Genomic DNA, 18,233 nt, shown 5'->3' with positions numbered 1-18,233 from the left:
AGGGATCCAAATTGGAAAGGAAGAAGTGAAACTGTCACTATTTGCAGATGACATGATTTTATATATAGAAAATCCGAAAGAATGCACCAGAAAACTTTTAGAAGTAATAAACGAATATGGTAAAGTTGCAGGATACAAAATCAACATACAAAAATCAGTTGCATTTCTGTACACTAACAACGAAGTAGCAGAAAGAGAAATTAAGAATACCATCCCATTTACAATTGCAACAAAAAGAATAAAATACCTAGGAATAAACTTAACCAAAGAGGTGAAAGATCTGTACACCGAAAACTATAAAACATTTCTGAAAGAAATTGAAGAAGACACAAAGAAATGGAAAGATATTCCGTGCTCTTGGATTGGAAGAATTAACATAGTTAAGATGTCCATACTTCCTAAAGCCATCTATAGATTCAATGCAATCCCTATCAAAGTTCCAACAACATTTTTCACAGAAATAGAACAAAGAATCCTAAAATTTATATGGAACAACAAAAGACCCCGAATAGCTAAAGGAATCCTGAGAAAAAAGAACAAAGCTGGAGGTATCACACTCCCTGATTTCAAAATATACTACAAAGCTATAGTAACCAAAACAGCATGTTACTGGCACAAAAACAGACACACAGATCAATGGAATAGAATCGAAAGCCCAGAAATAAACCCACACATCTATGGACAGCTAATCTTTGACAAAGGAGCCAAGAACATACAATGGGGAAAAGAAAGTCTCTTCAACAAATGGTGTTGGGAAAACTGGATAGCCATATGCAAAAAAATGAAAGTAGACTCTTACCTTACACCATACACAAAAATTAACTCCAAATGGATTAAAGACTTGAATGTAAGACCTGAAACTGTGAAAGTTCTAGAAGAAAACATAGGCAGTACGCTCTTCGACATCAGTCTTAGCAACATCTTTTCAAACACCACATCTGACCGGGCAAGAGAAACAATAGAAAAAATAAACAAATGGGACTACATCAAACTAAAAGCTTCTGCACAGCAAAGGAAACCATCAACAAAACGAAAAGACAACCTAACAATTGGGAGAAGATATTTGCAAACCATACATCTGATAAGGGCTTAATCTCCAAAATATATAAAGAACTCATGCATCTCAACAACAACAAAACTACCAACCCAATTAAAAAATGGGCAAAAGACCTGAACAGACATTTCTCCAAAGAAGATATACAGATGGCCAACAGACACATGAAAAGATGTTCAAAATCACTAATATCAGGGAAATGCAAATCAAAACTACAATGAGATATCACCTCACGCCCGTCAGAATGGCTATAATTAACAAGACAGGAAACAACATGTGTTGGAGAGGTTGTGGAGAGAAGGGAACTCTCATACACTGCTGGTGGGAGTGCAAACTGGTGCAGCCACTATGGAAAACAGTATGGAGATTCCTCAAAAAATCAACGATAGAACTACCATATGATCCAGCTATTCCACTGTTGGGTATTTATCCAAAGAACTTGAAAACACCAATTTGCAAAGGTACATGCACCCCTGTGTTCATTGCAGCCTTATTCACGATAGCCAAGACTTGGAAGCAACCTAAGTGCCCATGAAGGGACGAATGGATAAAAAAGCTGTGGTATATATACACAATGGAATACTACTCAGCCATAAGAAACGATGAAATCCAGCCATTTGTGACAACATGGTTGGACAGTGAGGGCATGATGCAAAGTGAAATAAGTCAGAGGGAGAAGGTCAAATACCGTATGATTTCCTTCATTAAGTAGTAGATAATAACAACAATAAACAAACACATAGGGACAGAGATTGGATTGGTGGTTACCAGAGGGGAAGGGGGGAGGGAGGAGGGTGAAAGGGATAATTGGGTACATGTGTGTGGTGATGGGTTGTAATTAGTATTTTGGTGGTGAACATGATGTAATCTATGCAGAAATAGAAGTACAATGATGTACACCTGAAATTTTTACAATGTTATAAACCAATGTTACTGCAATAAACAAAAAATTAAAAAAAAAAAAAAAAAAAAGCCATGGGGCGAAACCTAGAGATTCCTTTAAAAAAACAGTACATGCACCCCTGTGTTCATTGCAGCGTTATTCACAATAGCCAAGACTTGGAAGCAACCTAAGTGCCCATCAAGGGACGAATGGATAAAGAAACTGTGGTATAGATACACAATGGAATACTACTCAGCCATAAGAAATGATGAATTCCAGCCATTTGTGACAACATGGATGGACACTGAGGGTATAATGCAAAGTGAAATGAGTCAGAGGGAGAAGGTCAAATACCGTATGATTTCCTTCATTAAATAGTAGATAATAACAACAATAAACAAACACATAGGGACAGAGATTGGATGGGTGGTTGCCAGGGGGGAGTGGGGGAGGGAGTGGGGTGAAGGGGATGGTTTGGTACATGTGTGTGGTGATGGGTTGTAGTTGGTGTTTTGGTGGTGAACATGATGTAATCTGTGCAGAAGTGGAGGTGTAGTGATGTACACCTGAAATTTTTACAATGTTGTAAACCAATGTTACTGCAATAAACAAAAAATTAAAAAAAAAACAGTAAAAAAATCTTTGAAAGCCTTCTTCTCTATTTCCATCAACTCTCCATATGTACTGACCTATTTGCACATGGCCTATAATGCTGATCATGGAGCAAGTAAATATTTAGCCTACCAGTACAAAAACTATCCTAAAGATACTGAACGAGGAGTAAGTAAGGTTGGTGAGAATGGCCGTGCCAGGAATAGATGATGAGAAATGGAGGTTTGGGGCTCAGGTGGGCAAAGAATGTCAATTTAGGGACATACATTAATGAATAACAAATTTATCACCCAGAGGACCTAGAAGACTCCTTTAATCCCAGATAATAAGTTAACCCTTAAGTACTCTTTCCCTTAATTACTAGAGAAAGAAAAAGAGAGTGGTAAAAGTTTTTCCAGAACTAATAATAAAATAAATTGATGCCAGTAATCAAAGATTCAAAGGTGCAAAGGATAGCACCATTGTCACCACCACCTCCACCACCAGCAGCAGCAGCATCATTATCATCAGAAGTAATAGTCACTGAGCACTTATTAAATGCCGTACATCGGCCCGTGTAGTTTACATACAAAATGTCATTCAGTTCTCACAACCCAATGAGATTACACTTTTGGATTCCAATTTTATAAGAAAGGACATAAATTAAGTAACTTTTTCAAACCTTATAGTCTGCAGGATAAGCAGAGCAACTAAGTCCTGTTTTGTACACTGGGTTATACTGTTACCCACAGTGTTTAAGTGCTTTGTAAATTATAAGTGCTATAGACTTACAAGCAGTCATCATTGTTATTAGCAATAATATGATTTCCTGTGTGAGTAGCAGCTCATATCGAACATTCTGTGATATAAACAACAAACTACCATAAACAACTCACAAGCTCTAATACAATCCATTTTCTTCTGTACTTTATGTGTATAATTTAGGACCAAATAAATGAAATACTTTGTAATATATAAGCAGGCAGCTTATTTATTAATCAAATTTCTTCTAAAAGTCATATTATGTTCTAGTTATTACGCATCGAACTTTAAACTTCAGGATAATGATTTATGTATTTGTTTAGTGAAACAGATAAATACAAAAAAAGGCTGTGTTTTGAAGACCCCCCTCCCAAAGCAAACAAACAAAAAAATCAAACCTAGAAGATTCAATCAAAATTTTGCACAAAAAGATAAGCCAATGAGTTATTTGGCCCTCTGTTGATAAAACGAATGATCGACTACTAACCTTCAGTTATTATAACATTGCGTTTACAGTTTAGAGTTAAATTACAGTTAACTCTAGGTTCAAATTCAATTTTTTGAGTGTCTGACATGTTTCCAGATGATTAGATAACTTTTCTGCAACTAAAATTTTTCATTACACTTTTATGTCATTGCTCTGGACATAATTTTATGCTTTGAAAGTGTTATATTTCTCACATTTAAATGTTTCTCTTATAATACACTATTACTTTAACTCCTTTTCCCCAATATAATAAATACTAGTTTTTATTTGCCCATATACGAAACTGCCATTTGCTGTTTCAATCTTCAATTTGGAATGAACCCAAAGTAACTGGGAAAATTATGAATGAAAGCCAAGGCTAATTAATTTAACTTTTTTTTTTCAGTTGTTGTAGGTTGGATGAATGGGGAACATATTTGATGTAGATCACATGAATGATGACTATATTTATATTTCAATAAAATGAACCATGATTTGAATGTGTAGCTCCAATGTGAAATATATAACACAAACATTTCAAAGCTTTAACAGTTTTCTTTCACCTCCCTTTCCACTTAAATTTATATTTACAACTCCTATCAAATAGTTAGTGTGCTTTATAAAGAGAGAGAAGTAATGTAAAATATCTGTTAGAAAATAAGTTGTCATATATTACTAAATACTATTTTAAAGAATGTATAATATATACATTTGAGAATCTAAATTTCAAGTTTGTATTCATATTTTAATTTTTTTACTTTATTTCTTTTTGTGAGGAAGATCAGCCCTGTGCTAACATCTGCCAATCCTCCACTTTTTTTTTTTTTTGCTGAGGAAGACTGGCCCTGGGCTAACATCCATGCCCACCTTCCTCCACTTTATATGGGACGCCGCCACAGCATGGCTTGCCAAGTGGTGCGTCGGTGTGCGCCCGGGATCCGAACCGGTGAACCCTGGGCCGCAGCAGCGGAGTACGCGCACTTAACTGCTTGTGCCACCGGGCCGGCCCCCATTCATATTTTTAGAATGTAGTTTTCCAAATATCTGTGTGTGTCTTCTTACACTGCTTTGTGGAATTATTTCTATCGTTATTTAAAATCCTAGCTTCTTATTTTAGTATTTGAATGGTTGTGTTTTTTATATCCAGCTATATTATATTCTTCATGAAACCTGGGACTGGCCTATATGGTAACAGGCTGTACATCAGTAACAACGGTATTTTGCAAGCGTGCCTGTTGATTTTAAGAGTAAAAGTGCACTATATCTTTCAGCTTTGTTATTTTATTAAACCAGTTTACAAATCTAAACATGTAGATTGGCGTAGGCAAAATGCTAAGTAAATGTGCTCAAGTCTTGCTTTTACTTGAATAAATAAAAACACATTTCAGCCTCCTTCTTAAATAGCACTTTGACCAGAGATATTGACGTCTGGAAAAACATCTGAGTTTGAGGTCAGTGTACTGTCTCACTAACCTGAGGGGATAGGAGTGAAGAGCAAGGGGGGCAAGAAAACTGGAAAATTCACAAACTGTATTTTTCAACTTCTGGAAAATAAAAAAGTTTATTATGTTTGTATTTGTTGAATAGAAAACTCATAACCTGTTCCTCTCCCAATACTTTTGTTTTGACAAAAGAGATGTCACCTAATTTTTTAAAACTCAATGTGATGTCTATGAACAGTTGATGAGGAACATTCTATGTGAACTGAAATGAATAGGACAAGGCTCATGCGCCATCCACAAACATAAAACAAAGTAATGCTATTTCCATTTGAAATGGCTTGCACTGATATGGCATACATATTTTGATGATATTATAAAAATTTTTAATGTATTGAGAAAAGGTGATAACAAAGCAATGTAAATTATTTGTTCTTACTATACAAAAAAATAATTTTCTTCTGCTTTAATAAGGTTTGTGTCTGGTGGTTTTTTTTTTTTTCCCTATTTCTATGAACAACAATCTGAAAAAATTCAATTCAACCACATTCAACACTTATCTTGCAGTTTATGGTTTGCCCTGCCCGCCACCGTACACTCACTAAGAAAGAGAAATTCTCTTTCAAAACGAGATGTCCAACGTGACCCATGTCAATTCCAGGTGATCATCTTTTCTGGGCAGCATAGATCCTTGGCTCTAAACTGAACCCAATCATTCCACAAATTATTTCATCTAAGATAGACAATTTAAATCAGCATTTCTCAGCTTGAACGGGAGACAAAAATATTCTAAAGAAGTTTTTCAAATATTTCAAAATTACTTAAAGAAATAGTCAAATAGACCCGTAATGCTGACTTAAATTATTTTAGCTATATGGTTACTTAGATCTTGACAAACATAAAACAAAGCACAAACTCCTTATCCCTTTTGATCAAATGAAAAACAAAACTCTAAAACAACATCTGCAACATTATTTTAACATAACAGAGGATAATATTTTGTCAGAGCTGAATCACCAATTGCAACACCAAAATAGTCATGATTGATAGAGCATGGAACTTTCGAGCTTGGCATACAGACTGTCATGTGATGATTTAATTCACAGACTGTCATGTGATGATTTAATTCTCTCTGTTTTTCCCAATTTGCACTCCTGTGATGTCCTTTGGCTTTACTTACCAAAGACAAATCTTTACACATTAAATATTCCTCTGCACATTTCTCATTTGCCTGTGGTAATCGAAGTAATCTTACATTATTTTGCATCAACATGATTGAAAACAAAAAGGCAAACACAGGCACAAATTTCACTTGGAAGTATTCCATAATAAAGTGATTATCCAGAAGATCCAGAATATGTTTATATTATCTTTAATATTAACATTGAAATGAGAACACAACTTCTAAAAATTATCATACATAACTTGTGGATCCCCAAATCTGCAGACCCAAAATGAAAACCAAAAATAACTAGCTTAATGAAAGTGTTTGCTTTCTTCATAACCTGGTGAAATTCCCAACTGGTGTTCAAACACCATGGAGGCAAAGAAGTCTGACCATAGTGAAATAGAACTTTGAGTTCTTTTTTAATCACATAGACAAAACCATATTTCAATCAGTTCATGAGATGTGTCTCACAATTATTGCAAAACTCTTTCTTGTATACTTTGTGTATATCATCTACAACTTCAAAAAAGTCTGACATTAAGAGTTTGAATTATGAAATAGACTTCTAACCTTTTGTTCTCTCTAACCGCTTTGTCTCCCTTCTTCCAAGAGATGGTGGGTTTTGGAGAGCCTTGGGGTTTGCACTCCATGACGACTTCTCGGCCTTTGGTAACAATTATTGTTTTCTTTAGATGATTCAGTGCAAAAGTGGGAGCTGAAGCTATGAAAAAGAAAATATTAGTTCTACCAGAAGCAATGACAATCACCCCTAATGGGTGATTCATCAAGATTTTGCAACTTTTTCTTCTGGGATACATTTCTAATAAAATCACAGAATATCTACATAGAATATAAAATAACATAGAATGTAAAAGGCACTGACTTGAAATTTAATTTATTATAAATTAATTATTAATTTATAATTAATTATTATTATTAATTTATTATTAATTAATAAATATATTATTGGTTATTCCTTCCATTAGCAGGTGATAGTTTCATACAATGTGGGGCCCACCGACAAAGGCTGTTTCAAAAAAATCACATGCTTTAATTATGATTATCAACTTTAATCATGAAATACTAATGAGCACCTTGGGCAAACAGTGAAGGGGCTGGCCAAGGAATTCTATTTTGGGCTTCCTTTGGAAAAATGGAGATTACCCATGGAGATGGCAATCCTGCATCATCCATTTCCTGTCTATGAGTTTTAACTTAATGTATATTTTAGTTTAATATTACATAAAATTGAATATATTTTTTAAAGAAATACATTTTTAAGAAATTGAATTATTTAAATCTCAATTAAAATTTTTATTTAATTGGTTGTAATTATTCACCTAGTATGATTATTCAATAATATTAATATTGTGTTTACTAGATTTTTACAAAGATACTTTTCATTACAGCTCCCCAAGTAATTCCAGTGGTCAGCTGTGGCTGAGAACACTGAACAGAGAATACATGACACAGAGACTAATACAAATTAAAATCATAAAAAGACTTTTTAATCTAAAAGAGAATTTGAAAGATATGTCTACAAGTCTACTATAACTGAGATATTTATTTATACCAATGTGACCATTTCATGGATATTTTATAAGTATTTTATGTCTATTATATAGCAGTATAATGCTTGGCACAACAACATTAAAAGATATGTATGCAACATAAAACAGATATGTATGCAACTGAAATGGGTTAAGAAATTGAAAGAAAAGTGAAGAAACTTTTGTGGCGATTACAGGCAACATTTTTGGTTGCCTACTGAGAATGGAAGTTACAAGATGTAATTTTGAACATATGTGTAGTGAATGAGAAAAGGACACCTTTGATAGTGTTTCTGGGTAAACTATTAACTAGGTGAAGGTTGAATCAGCTTTTTAACTCAGAATTATTGGCATGTGAGCTGACAAGAAAGTACATTAATATTTGACTGGTTAGGCTTTAGGAGATTGAAATGTAAACTCCTATATCTATTTTGAATGGATTTGTTACAATGTGGAGACATTTCAAGTGCAAGAATTCATAATTCAGTAAGTTCCCAGATTCCTGAGATCTTGGATGTTTCTGTTAATGTCATGCTTTGGAAATTTAAGGGGGGAGGAGAAAGTACACTTGGGCCCTTGTTGACTTTTGGGAGACAATGAGTTAAGATCACTTAAGTATCTCTCTTTGTGTTACAAACATCCTAGACCCAAAGTTTAGGAAATCATCAGAGTGAGAAAAGGCAAAATCCACTCCAGTGGCCCAAATAAGCTCAATCTTCATAGCCTATTCCACTGGATGGAATCTTTCCTGTAGTATCTATCTATCTATCTATCTATCTATCTATCTATCTATCTATCTATCTATCTATCTGCTGAGGAAGATTTGCTCTGAGCTAACATCTGCTGTCAATCTTCCTCTCTTTGTATGTGAGCCACCACCACAGCATGGCTGCTGACAGACAAGTGGTGTATGTGCCCACCCGGGGAACTGAACCCAGGCGGCCAAAGGCCAAAGTGTAGTGCACCAAACTTAACCACTAGGCCACAGGGGCGGGCCTTCCTGTACTATTTAAATAGTGAAGTAGTGCCAGTGTCCTGGTTATATTCTTATCAAGGGTGTATCCCTATGAGATTGCTGGGCCTGGCCTTAGAAAGGCTTTCCCTTGTATGCAAGGATGATAATGGTTGCTTCTCCATGATTAGAGGTGCTTTACCTTGAAGTCCTGCCCTGCAGGAGCCACACACCTACTGGCATGTAAGGGCTGCTTGGGAAAATATCACACATTGCTATAGGAACAGAGAGAGGCTGCTGGAAATCTACATTCTGATCCCCTACCCTCAAGATGTGCCTTCTTGAAAGTTAACATATGTTTCTTATGTGATTTTTTTAATACCATAGAAAAAATATTGTATAAACCTGTTAAGATTAAAACTAAAGTTAAAAAAAAAACCTTACAAAACACGTTATGGGACAAATTGTACACAATGTAAACTTGTTCCCTAAAGCTTAAAAAACATATATATCAGCAAGACATAGGATTTCCTGTCAAGCTATAAAATTGGTTTTTACAATCACATCATAAAAACTTCAGTGTAGTAAGAATTAGAGCATGAAAAGAAACAACACTTTTTCCTATTTATTTACTTAGAAATTGCATACCTAGAATCTTCAGCTCAGCACTTGCATAAATGGTTCCATATTTATTTTCAGCCAAACACTGATACATTCCAGCATCTGATTGATTCACATTGTTGATCATCAATACTCCATTAACCATCTCAACCCTACTCTGTAATGGAATAAAAAAAATTAGATATAGAAAGTGAAAACATCATACAGATTTTGCAGTTTCTCTCTCCTAGACGAAGGAAAAAAAGCCTCCAATTAGCGCAGTTGAGTGTTATTTGACAACTTAGCAACACAAATTTATGTTCATTATTTTAACATGTCTTTTGTGAATTATAACTCTTTCTTGGGCAGAAAGGAAATTATAACTATATTTTTCCTGTACTTATGCGTCTTAGTTTTAGTTTTGTTTTTAAACTGAGCTGCTTTTGTCTGTATGCTAGTTGAGCTTGTGAAGTATGATCAACGGATGATACTTTTCTTTGAATTCATTTTACAGATGAGAAGCAGGGTCACACATGGTGCAAAGGGGCTGTAGACACGTGGGATCAAGGTTAGAAATAGCCCAGGTCATAATAAGAATCCCTCTACTTTATTGGTCTGGTCAGGAGTTGGCCTTTTCTCTCACTTCCCAATAAATCAAAACAAATAAAATACCGCCCTGCAACTGGATTCTGTTTAAAATTATTGGTCAGCAAATATGAACTTCGTTATCAGACAAAACTTAATATGGAAGTCAGAAAATTGACCGTGTACAAATGGAGGTAAACTGAGGCTAAGAGCACATTTCAAAAACAAATTTTAAATTTAAAATGTTAAACACACCAGGTGTCTTGTCTACTTAATGCAAAGTAATTTATTCTTTTATTTTTAGTGAGCAGTGCTTTATCTATCAACAGAGACGCCAAATAATTTGACGTCATTTTCAAAAGAAACCCATTCACTGCAGACGTATTATCTGCCAGCGGAATTTACTTTACTTGGATGCTGGGAGTAGAAAATAAGACCAACAGGGTTTATCTGGTATCCCAGGAGAATTGGAGAGAAAGAGGCAATGCATCAGTGTCTCAGGATCACCCCCACCGTCAGGCTTCTTTAACAGCTCTATTGTTCTTTTTATTTCTGTCCATCTTTTTGTGTAATTGCATTTTGTTTTGGCCTAATTGGTTTTAGGAGAAGGGAATTTAGGAGCTGGATGGGACTGTAGGGATGATCTGGTCCAATCTCTTCATTTTACAAAGAAGCAAACTGAAGCCCAGAGAGGTAAATGACAGAGAAGAGGCCCATTGGTAGTGGCAGGACCTGGGCAGAACCAGTGTTTGGAATTTCAACTTTATACACTTCCCCTCCATTTTGCTCATAAATAGTGAACTATTCCCCATCTGCCCCGCTTCCTGTAAACGCCACAACAAGGGAAAGGGTTAGCTAAAATTATTACTATTATTCTGAAATTAAATAGTAATTGATTTATTTTCAAATCCAGTACATATTAATTTGTTTTAAAAACATGCAGTAGATTTACTAAAAAGATATTTAAATCTATTGGTAGCATGATGTTACAGAAAGAATCTGCCCAGGACACAGAAGACTAGGCTTCTATTCCAATCTCATCTCTTGCTAGATATGCGATCTTGGGGAAACCACTTGGGGTTAACGCCATCATCTGCAAAGTGCCAGCAACAAGCCAGATAATATCTAAAAGTCAGCTAGCAAAGGCAATGAGACTATGATAATCATTGATATTTCCCTATAAATTTATAGGATTTAATAAAATTCAAAGAAACAATGTATTACTCAAAATTAATGAGGTAATTAAAATAAAAATAAAGTTTTGTTTATATATTTGTTATATTTCTTCCTCCAAATATATCATAAGGCATAAGTAGGAAATGGCTTTCAATAAGACTAAGGGAGGATAATTTGTCCTGTGTGAAATCCTGCTAAAATTGCACTGGAACAGGTTCATAGTTACCAACGTACCTGAGGCAAGAGGGGCACTCCATTCTTCAGCCAGCGGTATGTGGGTCTGGGTTTTCCAGAAGCCTTACATTCCCATCGGAGAGGGCTCCCGCTGTCTAACTGAGTATCATTCAGTTTTTCTACCCAGTGTGGGTAAGCTGTAAGAGTTTAAGCATTAAAGAAGGGTGATTTCATTTCTCAAACACTTTACCAAGTTCAAAATTCATATGGAAATATTCATTGCATTAAAATTTTTTTAAATCAATTCATGTAACTATGGGTGTTTGGAAGAAGCACAGCATTGCATTGCACAGAACTCTATTTCCTGTGTAAAAAAATACAGCAGTGATGATATTTTGATAATTTGACACACTTTTGTAAGCTAAGTGAAGTATATCTTATTGTTTTACTTTACAGCAAGTGGCTTTTACACTTTACAGCAAGTGGCTAGATTCTCCCCAAAGCATCAGAACTTGTTTAGTAGGAAGTCAGGTACTTAGAGGCATCATCTCCTCCAACTATTGGGGCAATGTTAGCACAGGTTGAAATAATACAACGTGCCCATTTATTGAATAACTGTTCTGCTTTTTTTTTTTCCTAATAGAACCTGAATGGCTTCAGAAAAATAATTTGCAAATTCAAATTTCACTTGGTAAAATTTTTCTGTATTTACAAAATAGCATTCTTCAAATATATTTTTTAGAAAAATATTTCAAAATTACAACAGAGAAAAAATCCTATATCAAGAAAGAGATAATATTGTAATTGCATGAAAACTATAAGACACAGGTTAAAGTGTCTTTCCTCCTTTGGCTGATTTTTAAAATAAAAAACACTGAAAACAAGTGACTCTTTGTCCAAAAATATTCTCTTTGAAACAACTGAAGCAATAAATACAAAAAAATATTGAACTGAATTGATAATTTCTCTCTAGCAACTTTTTTGGCACAAAACTATAAAATATTTTACTTTGTGCTAGTGAGGACTTTGATCATTGATTCATTCACCTCATACTATTTGTCCTTGCTCAATCTTAGAGGCTCTTAGGGGTACAGGAACACCTATGGCCTACATTTAAGGAGTTTATGCCATGGTAGAGGAGGTTTAAAGTCAATGTCACAGGAAAGGGTAGCATAAGAAAGGAAAGAAAATGTGCGGAAGGAAACTGCACAGGAATATGAGAATAGTGGGTTTGAAGTGACAGCAGATGTCCAAACCTAAGCCAGTTCAGAAGGGAGGAGAAAGAGCAAGAGAGAAAGAGCGCTCATTTATTAAAAGCTAGTCCTAGACACTGAGCTATATTATCAACTGATCCCTGTAACAATGATCTTGAAAACAAACAGATTTCATTTTATGAATCAGGAAACTTAGGCTTGGAGATGTTGAAGAAATTTACCCAAGATCACACAGTTATTAAGGGATAGAAACCACTTTCAAAGTCAGATATTTCTGACTCCAGGGAGCACACATTTCTCCCATCCCACTCTGGCAGATTCAAAAACGAATTGGAAGCATTTGCTGTATTCCTAGTGTGTTTTACCTTCTCCTTGTTTCTAAATGGGAATTTTGTTTTTACTAGCTCATTGGCCTTCCAGCCAATATATACATATACTGAAGATATATATATATATATATCCAGTCTGGTCTTTAAGGAGACTTATCTTGGCATAGTCAGGATTTGCAGAACTATGAATACACTCTGTGATTCAACTTCAAGCCTAGTAGCTATCATTCAAAAATCTTAACCTTGATGAGCTTCAAATATTGATCCTGATTTTTGTGCCTAGCTTCTGAAATCAGTCTCTTTGTAGTTACACATCACATATGCTAAAAATACTGATAGAAATGGTGAGATACAAAAGCAATATTAAACTCTACTTTCTCATTTGGGCTTTCTGTAAACTTTCCTTCTCTACTTTGCCAGACTACTTCATCTCATGCATGACCCCTGTAATCCAAGTACACGGGCTTGCTGTCTCTCAAGCTCACCCTGCATCTTCTTCAAATTGTTCAATCCATGTGGAATGTCCTATTTCTCTTCTCTGTATCTTTTAATTCTACTCATAATTAAAGGTTTAGCCTAAATTGTATAGGTTTGTTAATCCTCACCTTAAAAGGGTGTCATCTGCACCTTCACTGGACACACATAGTTCTTATTCACTTGGAAAATAGTCACATAGTAGTTGTTACCTTTCTTCTGTTGCTGACTTAAACTGTTATTGAATTTTTTAGTTGTTTATGGTATGACACTCCAGCTAGATAGCGAGATCATCAAGGGCAGAGTTGACTTGACATATATATTTACTTTAGACACAACACTGACCCACATATAATAGTTGATTACAGGATATTGGTTAGTTAGATTTGATATGTCTCTTAACGTATCACAACTGGTGCTGTGATATGCAGCTTGTGGGAGTTAAAAAGAAATTGAAAAGAGATCTTAAAAAGTTACTAAAATGAAAAATTAGAAAGAAAGAACTATTGAAATAAAAGCAGATTGCATCATCTAGAAAAGAAAAAAACTAGAAACCAAAATAATGCTTATTCAAACATCGTTTGGATTACTCTATAAAACTGGCCTAATTTAGAGTCCTGATTCCAAAATGAATTTGTCATAGGAATCAACAATTGACAAAATTAAAAAGAAATAATTCCTGCTTTCTTTTCATCTTCAAATATTTATTGGCACCACTATTGGCACAATGCTTAGTACTGAGAATACAAAGATAAATATGCCACAATGTTTGTTTGCTATTAGCTCAAAATCTAGGAATAAGACAGACATGCAATTAAAATATTACTTAAATTCACTCCACCAACAATTCTACAAATAAAAATGGCCTATTACACTAGCTCCAGAATTTTAAAAAAATAGCTAGCCACTTCTTTTATCTAGCTTTTGTCAGGCTACCTAGTGTAGGGTGTAAAAAATTTGAACGACATATGGCACTTTAAGCCCAGAAGCTGTTAGGCTCTCACCAGATGCACTGTATAATGGCAACTACTTATGTAATACACTTGAGCTTCAGATCAGTCTCCAGGTTACATTTTTTAAAACACTAAACAGATGTGCATAAGGAAACTCTTGCCTATTTTCTCTTGTCATTAGAAATTCTGAAAATCTCTATTGACAAATGCTAATTATTATTAGCCTCCTTCGTTACTCCTGTACTCTTAAGTGTTGCAGAGTCAACATATTTTATCCACATACATCATTTTCAATATTAGGACTCTCAGCTGTGGGCTAGTGAAAGGCAACATGGTATATTGGAAAGATTATAAAGTTGGGGGTAAATGTAGGTTCAAATCCCAGGGCTACCATGACCTTGTTCTAATATACGATCAGGAATGAGTTATTTAACTTTAATGAGTCTCATCTGCAAGCTGTAGATGGTAATTCCTATTTCAATGGGCTACTATGATGATTGCATACAACAAATGTTGGTTACTTTCCCCCCTCAATCCATTGCCCAGGCGTTAACTTGAACTTCATGTTCTATCAACTGTGAATGTATACATGGTACCATTTTCATAACAATAGAACTTAAGGCTAGAAATTTTCTCCAAATAAATAGGATTGAAAAAATTTTCTTTGTGTATGAAATTATTAATCAGGAATCCAAAATTTTATATTATTTCCTATAGGAAAGCTTTACTATATTTTAGTAGCTAAAACATCTTTAAAAATCGTGCCCGATATAGAAAAACAGCTTTGAAGAAAAGAAAAATAGCGAGTAAGAACTAATGGCAAGGATTTTAATGTATCAAACAGTTTTCTCTAACATAATAAAAGATGAGTAAATAGGAATTAACTACTCTTCATCCCATTCTCATCCCATGCCTTAGCTCAGGTCCTCAATATTTTACTGAGAGGTAGTATCCTATAGTTTGAGATAGAATTTTGGTGTCATAGCCAGTTCTAAGTTGGAATCTGGTTCTACTGCTTATGATTAATGAGACGTTCAGTAACAAGCTTCTTAACTTTTCTAGGCCTTAGTTTCCCCATCTGTCAAGTGGGAACACTAATTCCTATGGGTTATTGTGAGTTAATATATGTAAATCACCTAGTAGTACAGTAGTGTCTAAAACATAAGCTCTTGGCAACTATTCATTCCCTTTAGTCTCTCCTGACTTTCATCTACTCTTTACAGTGTGCTTTGAAGAACGGTGTGCATACATAAGCATGAATCTTTATAACAGTATAGAGTTAAAATAAAAATTATCAACTGCATGCTGAACATAATTCTTAGTGCTGGAAAAATAGGAAAAACAACAAAGCAAAAAAATTGTCTTGAAAGAGCTCATACTCAAACTGCAGACTTTGGAAGCCATTAAAATTAATGAGGATACTGTCCAGAGATTTTACAAAGATAAGGAAATCTGTAATACTACACTGCACTGAAAAGAAAACTGTATTCCTTATTGGATATTTAGTACAATGAAATGTAATTTTCTTTTAAGCATCTTGGTTACACGTATATTTTAATACTGATATATTTCTAGTCTAAGTTGTAAATATAAACTATTCAGCGATCATAGTGACAGTGCCCTTACTTCACAGGGTGACAAATTGCTAGATGGTGGGGCACATGATATATATTTAAACTCATAGATCACACATCTTTATACAATAAGATTTTTTTGTACACAAAATACCCCCTATTATACATAAAAGTGTTTAAAATTATTTGGCTTCCTTCTTCCTCCTTCCCTTCTCCATTCTTTCTTATTTTTGTTTTCTCCTTCTTTCATTCTTTCTTTTCTTTTTGATAGGGAACTTTAACAAGCAAGATTTGACTTACATTGGAAATATAAAGATTAAAAATTTTGTGTAACTAGTTAAAACAAGGTTTTTGGATTAATCATCAAAAACTAGAGGGAAATAATAATTAGAAATAATAATAAATATAAAAATAATATGAAATAATCAAAGAAATTATTTCACCTATAAAACTATTCTATATTATAAACAAAAGGCATATTCAATAGAATAATTATACAGTTTAATATGAGGTTCAAAATATTACCAAAATTTTCTGTCTTAATTTTTGGCTAGTTTAAATTTTTTTCCTTTTTAGGAGTACTATTTTTCAAATCTATTTGTTTATGTTATATTAGACATGTAAGTTTACTTTAATTTTTACTTATTTAACTCCCATGGACCTCTTTATTTATGTTGTATCATTTGTTGTATTATGTTTACAATACATTCTGAGTTATAAAAAATAAAATATGTGGCTTAAATTTATGCCTATCACCCACAGTTTTATTGTGCTTCACTTTATTGCACTTCTCACATAGTATGTTTTTTACAAACTGAAGGTTTATGGCAATCCTGCATCGAGCAAGTCTATTGGCTCCATTTTTCCAACAGCATTTGCTCACTTCATGTCTCTGTGTCACATCTTGGTAATTCTTGCAATATTTAAAATGTTTTCATTATTATTATATTTGCTGTGGCTTTCTGTGATCAATCATCTTTGATGTTACTATTTTAATTGTTTTGGGGCACCACAAACTGAGTCCATATAAAACGGTGAACTTCATCAATAAATGTGTGCGTTCTGACTGTTCCACTGACTAGTTGTTCCCCCATCTCTCTCCCTCTCCTCAGGCCTCCCTATTCCCTGAGACACAATGATATTGAAAGTAGGCCAGTTAATAACCTTACAATGGCCTCTAAGTGTTCAAGTCAAAGGAAGACTCAAACGTCTCTCATTTTAAATTAAAAATTAGAAATGATTAAGCTTAGTGAGGAAGGTATGTTGAAAGCTGACATAGGCTGAAAGCTAGGCCTCTTGTACCAAACAGTTAGCCAAGTTGTGAATGCAAAAGAAAAGTTCTTGAAGGAAATTAAATGTGCTACTCCAGTCAACACACAAATGATAAGAAAGTGAAACAGCCTTATTATTGATACAGAGAAAGTTTTAGAGGTCTGGATAGAAGATCAAACCAGCCACAACATTCCCTTAAGCCAAAGCCTAATCCAGAGCAAGGCCCTAACTCTTCCGTTCTGTGAAAGCTGAGAGAGGTGAAGGAGCTACAGAAGAAAAGTCTGAAGCTAGTAAAGGTTGTTTCATGAGGTTTAAGGAAAGAAGCCATCTCCTTAACTTAAAAGTGCAAGGTAAAGCAGAAAGGGCTGATGTAGAAGCTGCAGCAAGTTATCCAGAAGATCTGGCTGAGATTAATAACAGTGGCTACACTAAAGAGCAGATTTTTCAATGTAGATGAAACAGCCTTATATTGGAAGAAGATGCCATCTAAGACTTTCATAGCTAGAGAGGAGAAGACAATGCCTGGCTTCTTAGCTTCAAAGGACAGGCTGACTCTCTTGTTAGGGGCTAATGCAGCTGCCGACTTTAAGTTGAAACCAATGATCATTTATCATTTTGAAAATTCTAGTACCCTTAAGAATTATGCTAAATCTACTCTGCCTGTGTTCTATAAATGGGGTAACAAATCTTGGGTGACAGTACATCTGTTTACAACATGGTTTACTGAATATTTTAAGCCCACTATTGAGACCTATTGCTCAGAAAAAAAGATTCTTTTCAAAATATTACTGCTCCTTGACAATTCCTCTGGTCACTCACGAGCTCTGATGGAGATGTACAACAAGATTAATGTTGTTTTCATGCCTGCTAACATAACATCCATTCTGCAGCCCATGGGTCAAGGTGTAATTTCAACTTTCAAGTATTATTATTTAAGTAATACATTTTGCAAGGCTATAGCTGCCATAGATAGTGATTCCTCTGATGGGTCTGAGCATAGTAATTTGAAAACCTTCT

The 18,233-nt window shown here is 34.6% G+C and overlaps 1 protein-coding gene across 5 annotated transcripts in view; it reads right to left on the bottom strand.

Annotated features, from left to right (window-relative positions):
• Positions 1-18,233, bottom strand: part of CNTN5 (contactin 5) — an 824,990-nt gene that overhangs the window by 231,101 nt on the left and 575,656 nt on the right. For all 5 annotated transcript variants that reach the window (XM_087433624.1, XM_087433627.1, XM_087433626.1 and 2 more), the window contains 3 exons: positions 11,461-11,597; positions 9,514-9,643; positions 6,934-7,084 (listed from right to left, as the gene is read on the bottom strand). In XM_087433624.1, the coding sequence (XP_087289750.1) occupies positions 6,934-7,084; positions 9,514-9,643; positions 11,461-11,597 (418 nt within the window). The remainder of the gene's footprint in view (positions 1-6,933; positions 7,085-9,513; positions 9,644-11,460; positions 11,598-18,233) is intronic.

This window comes from Ceratotherium simum, chromosome 7 (genome assembly GCF_057802395.1).
Source record: "Ceratotherium simum simum isolate JZ-2026a chromosome 7, ASM5780239v1, whole genome shotgun sequence".
Taxonomy (NCBI): Eukaryota; Metazoa; Chordata; class Mammalia; order Perissodactyla; family Rhinocerotidae; genus Ceratotherium; species Ceratotherium simum.
Note: the sequence above shows the minus strand (reverse complement) of the source record. Positions and strands in the feature narration are given on the sequence as shown.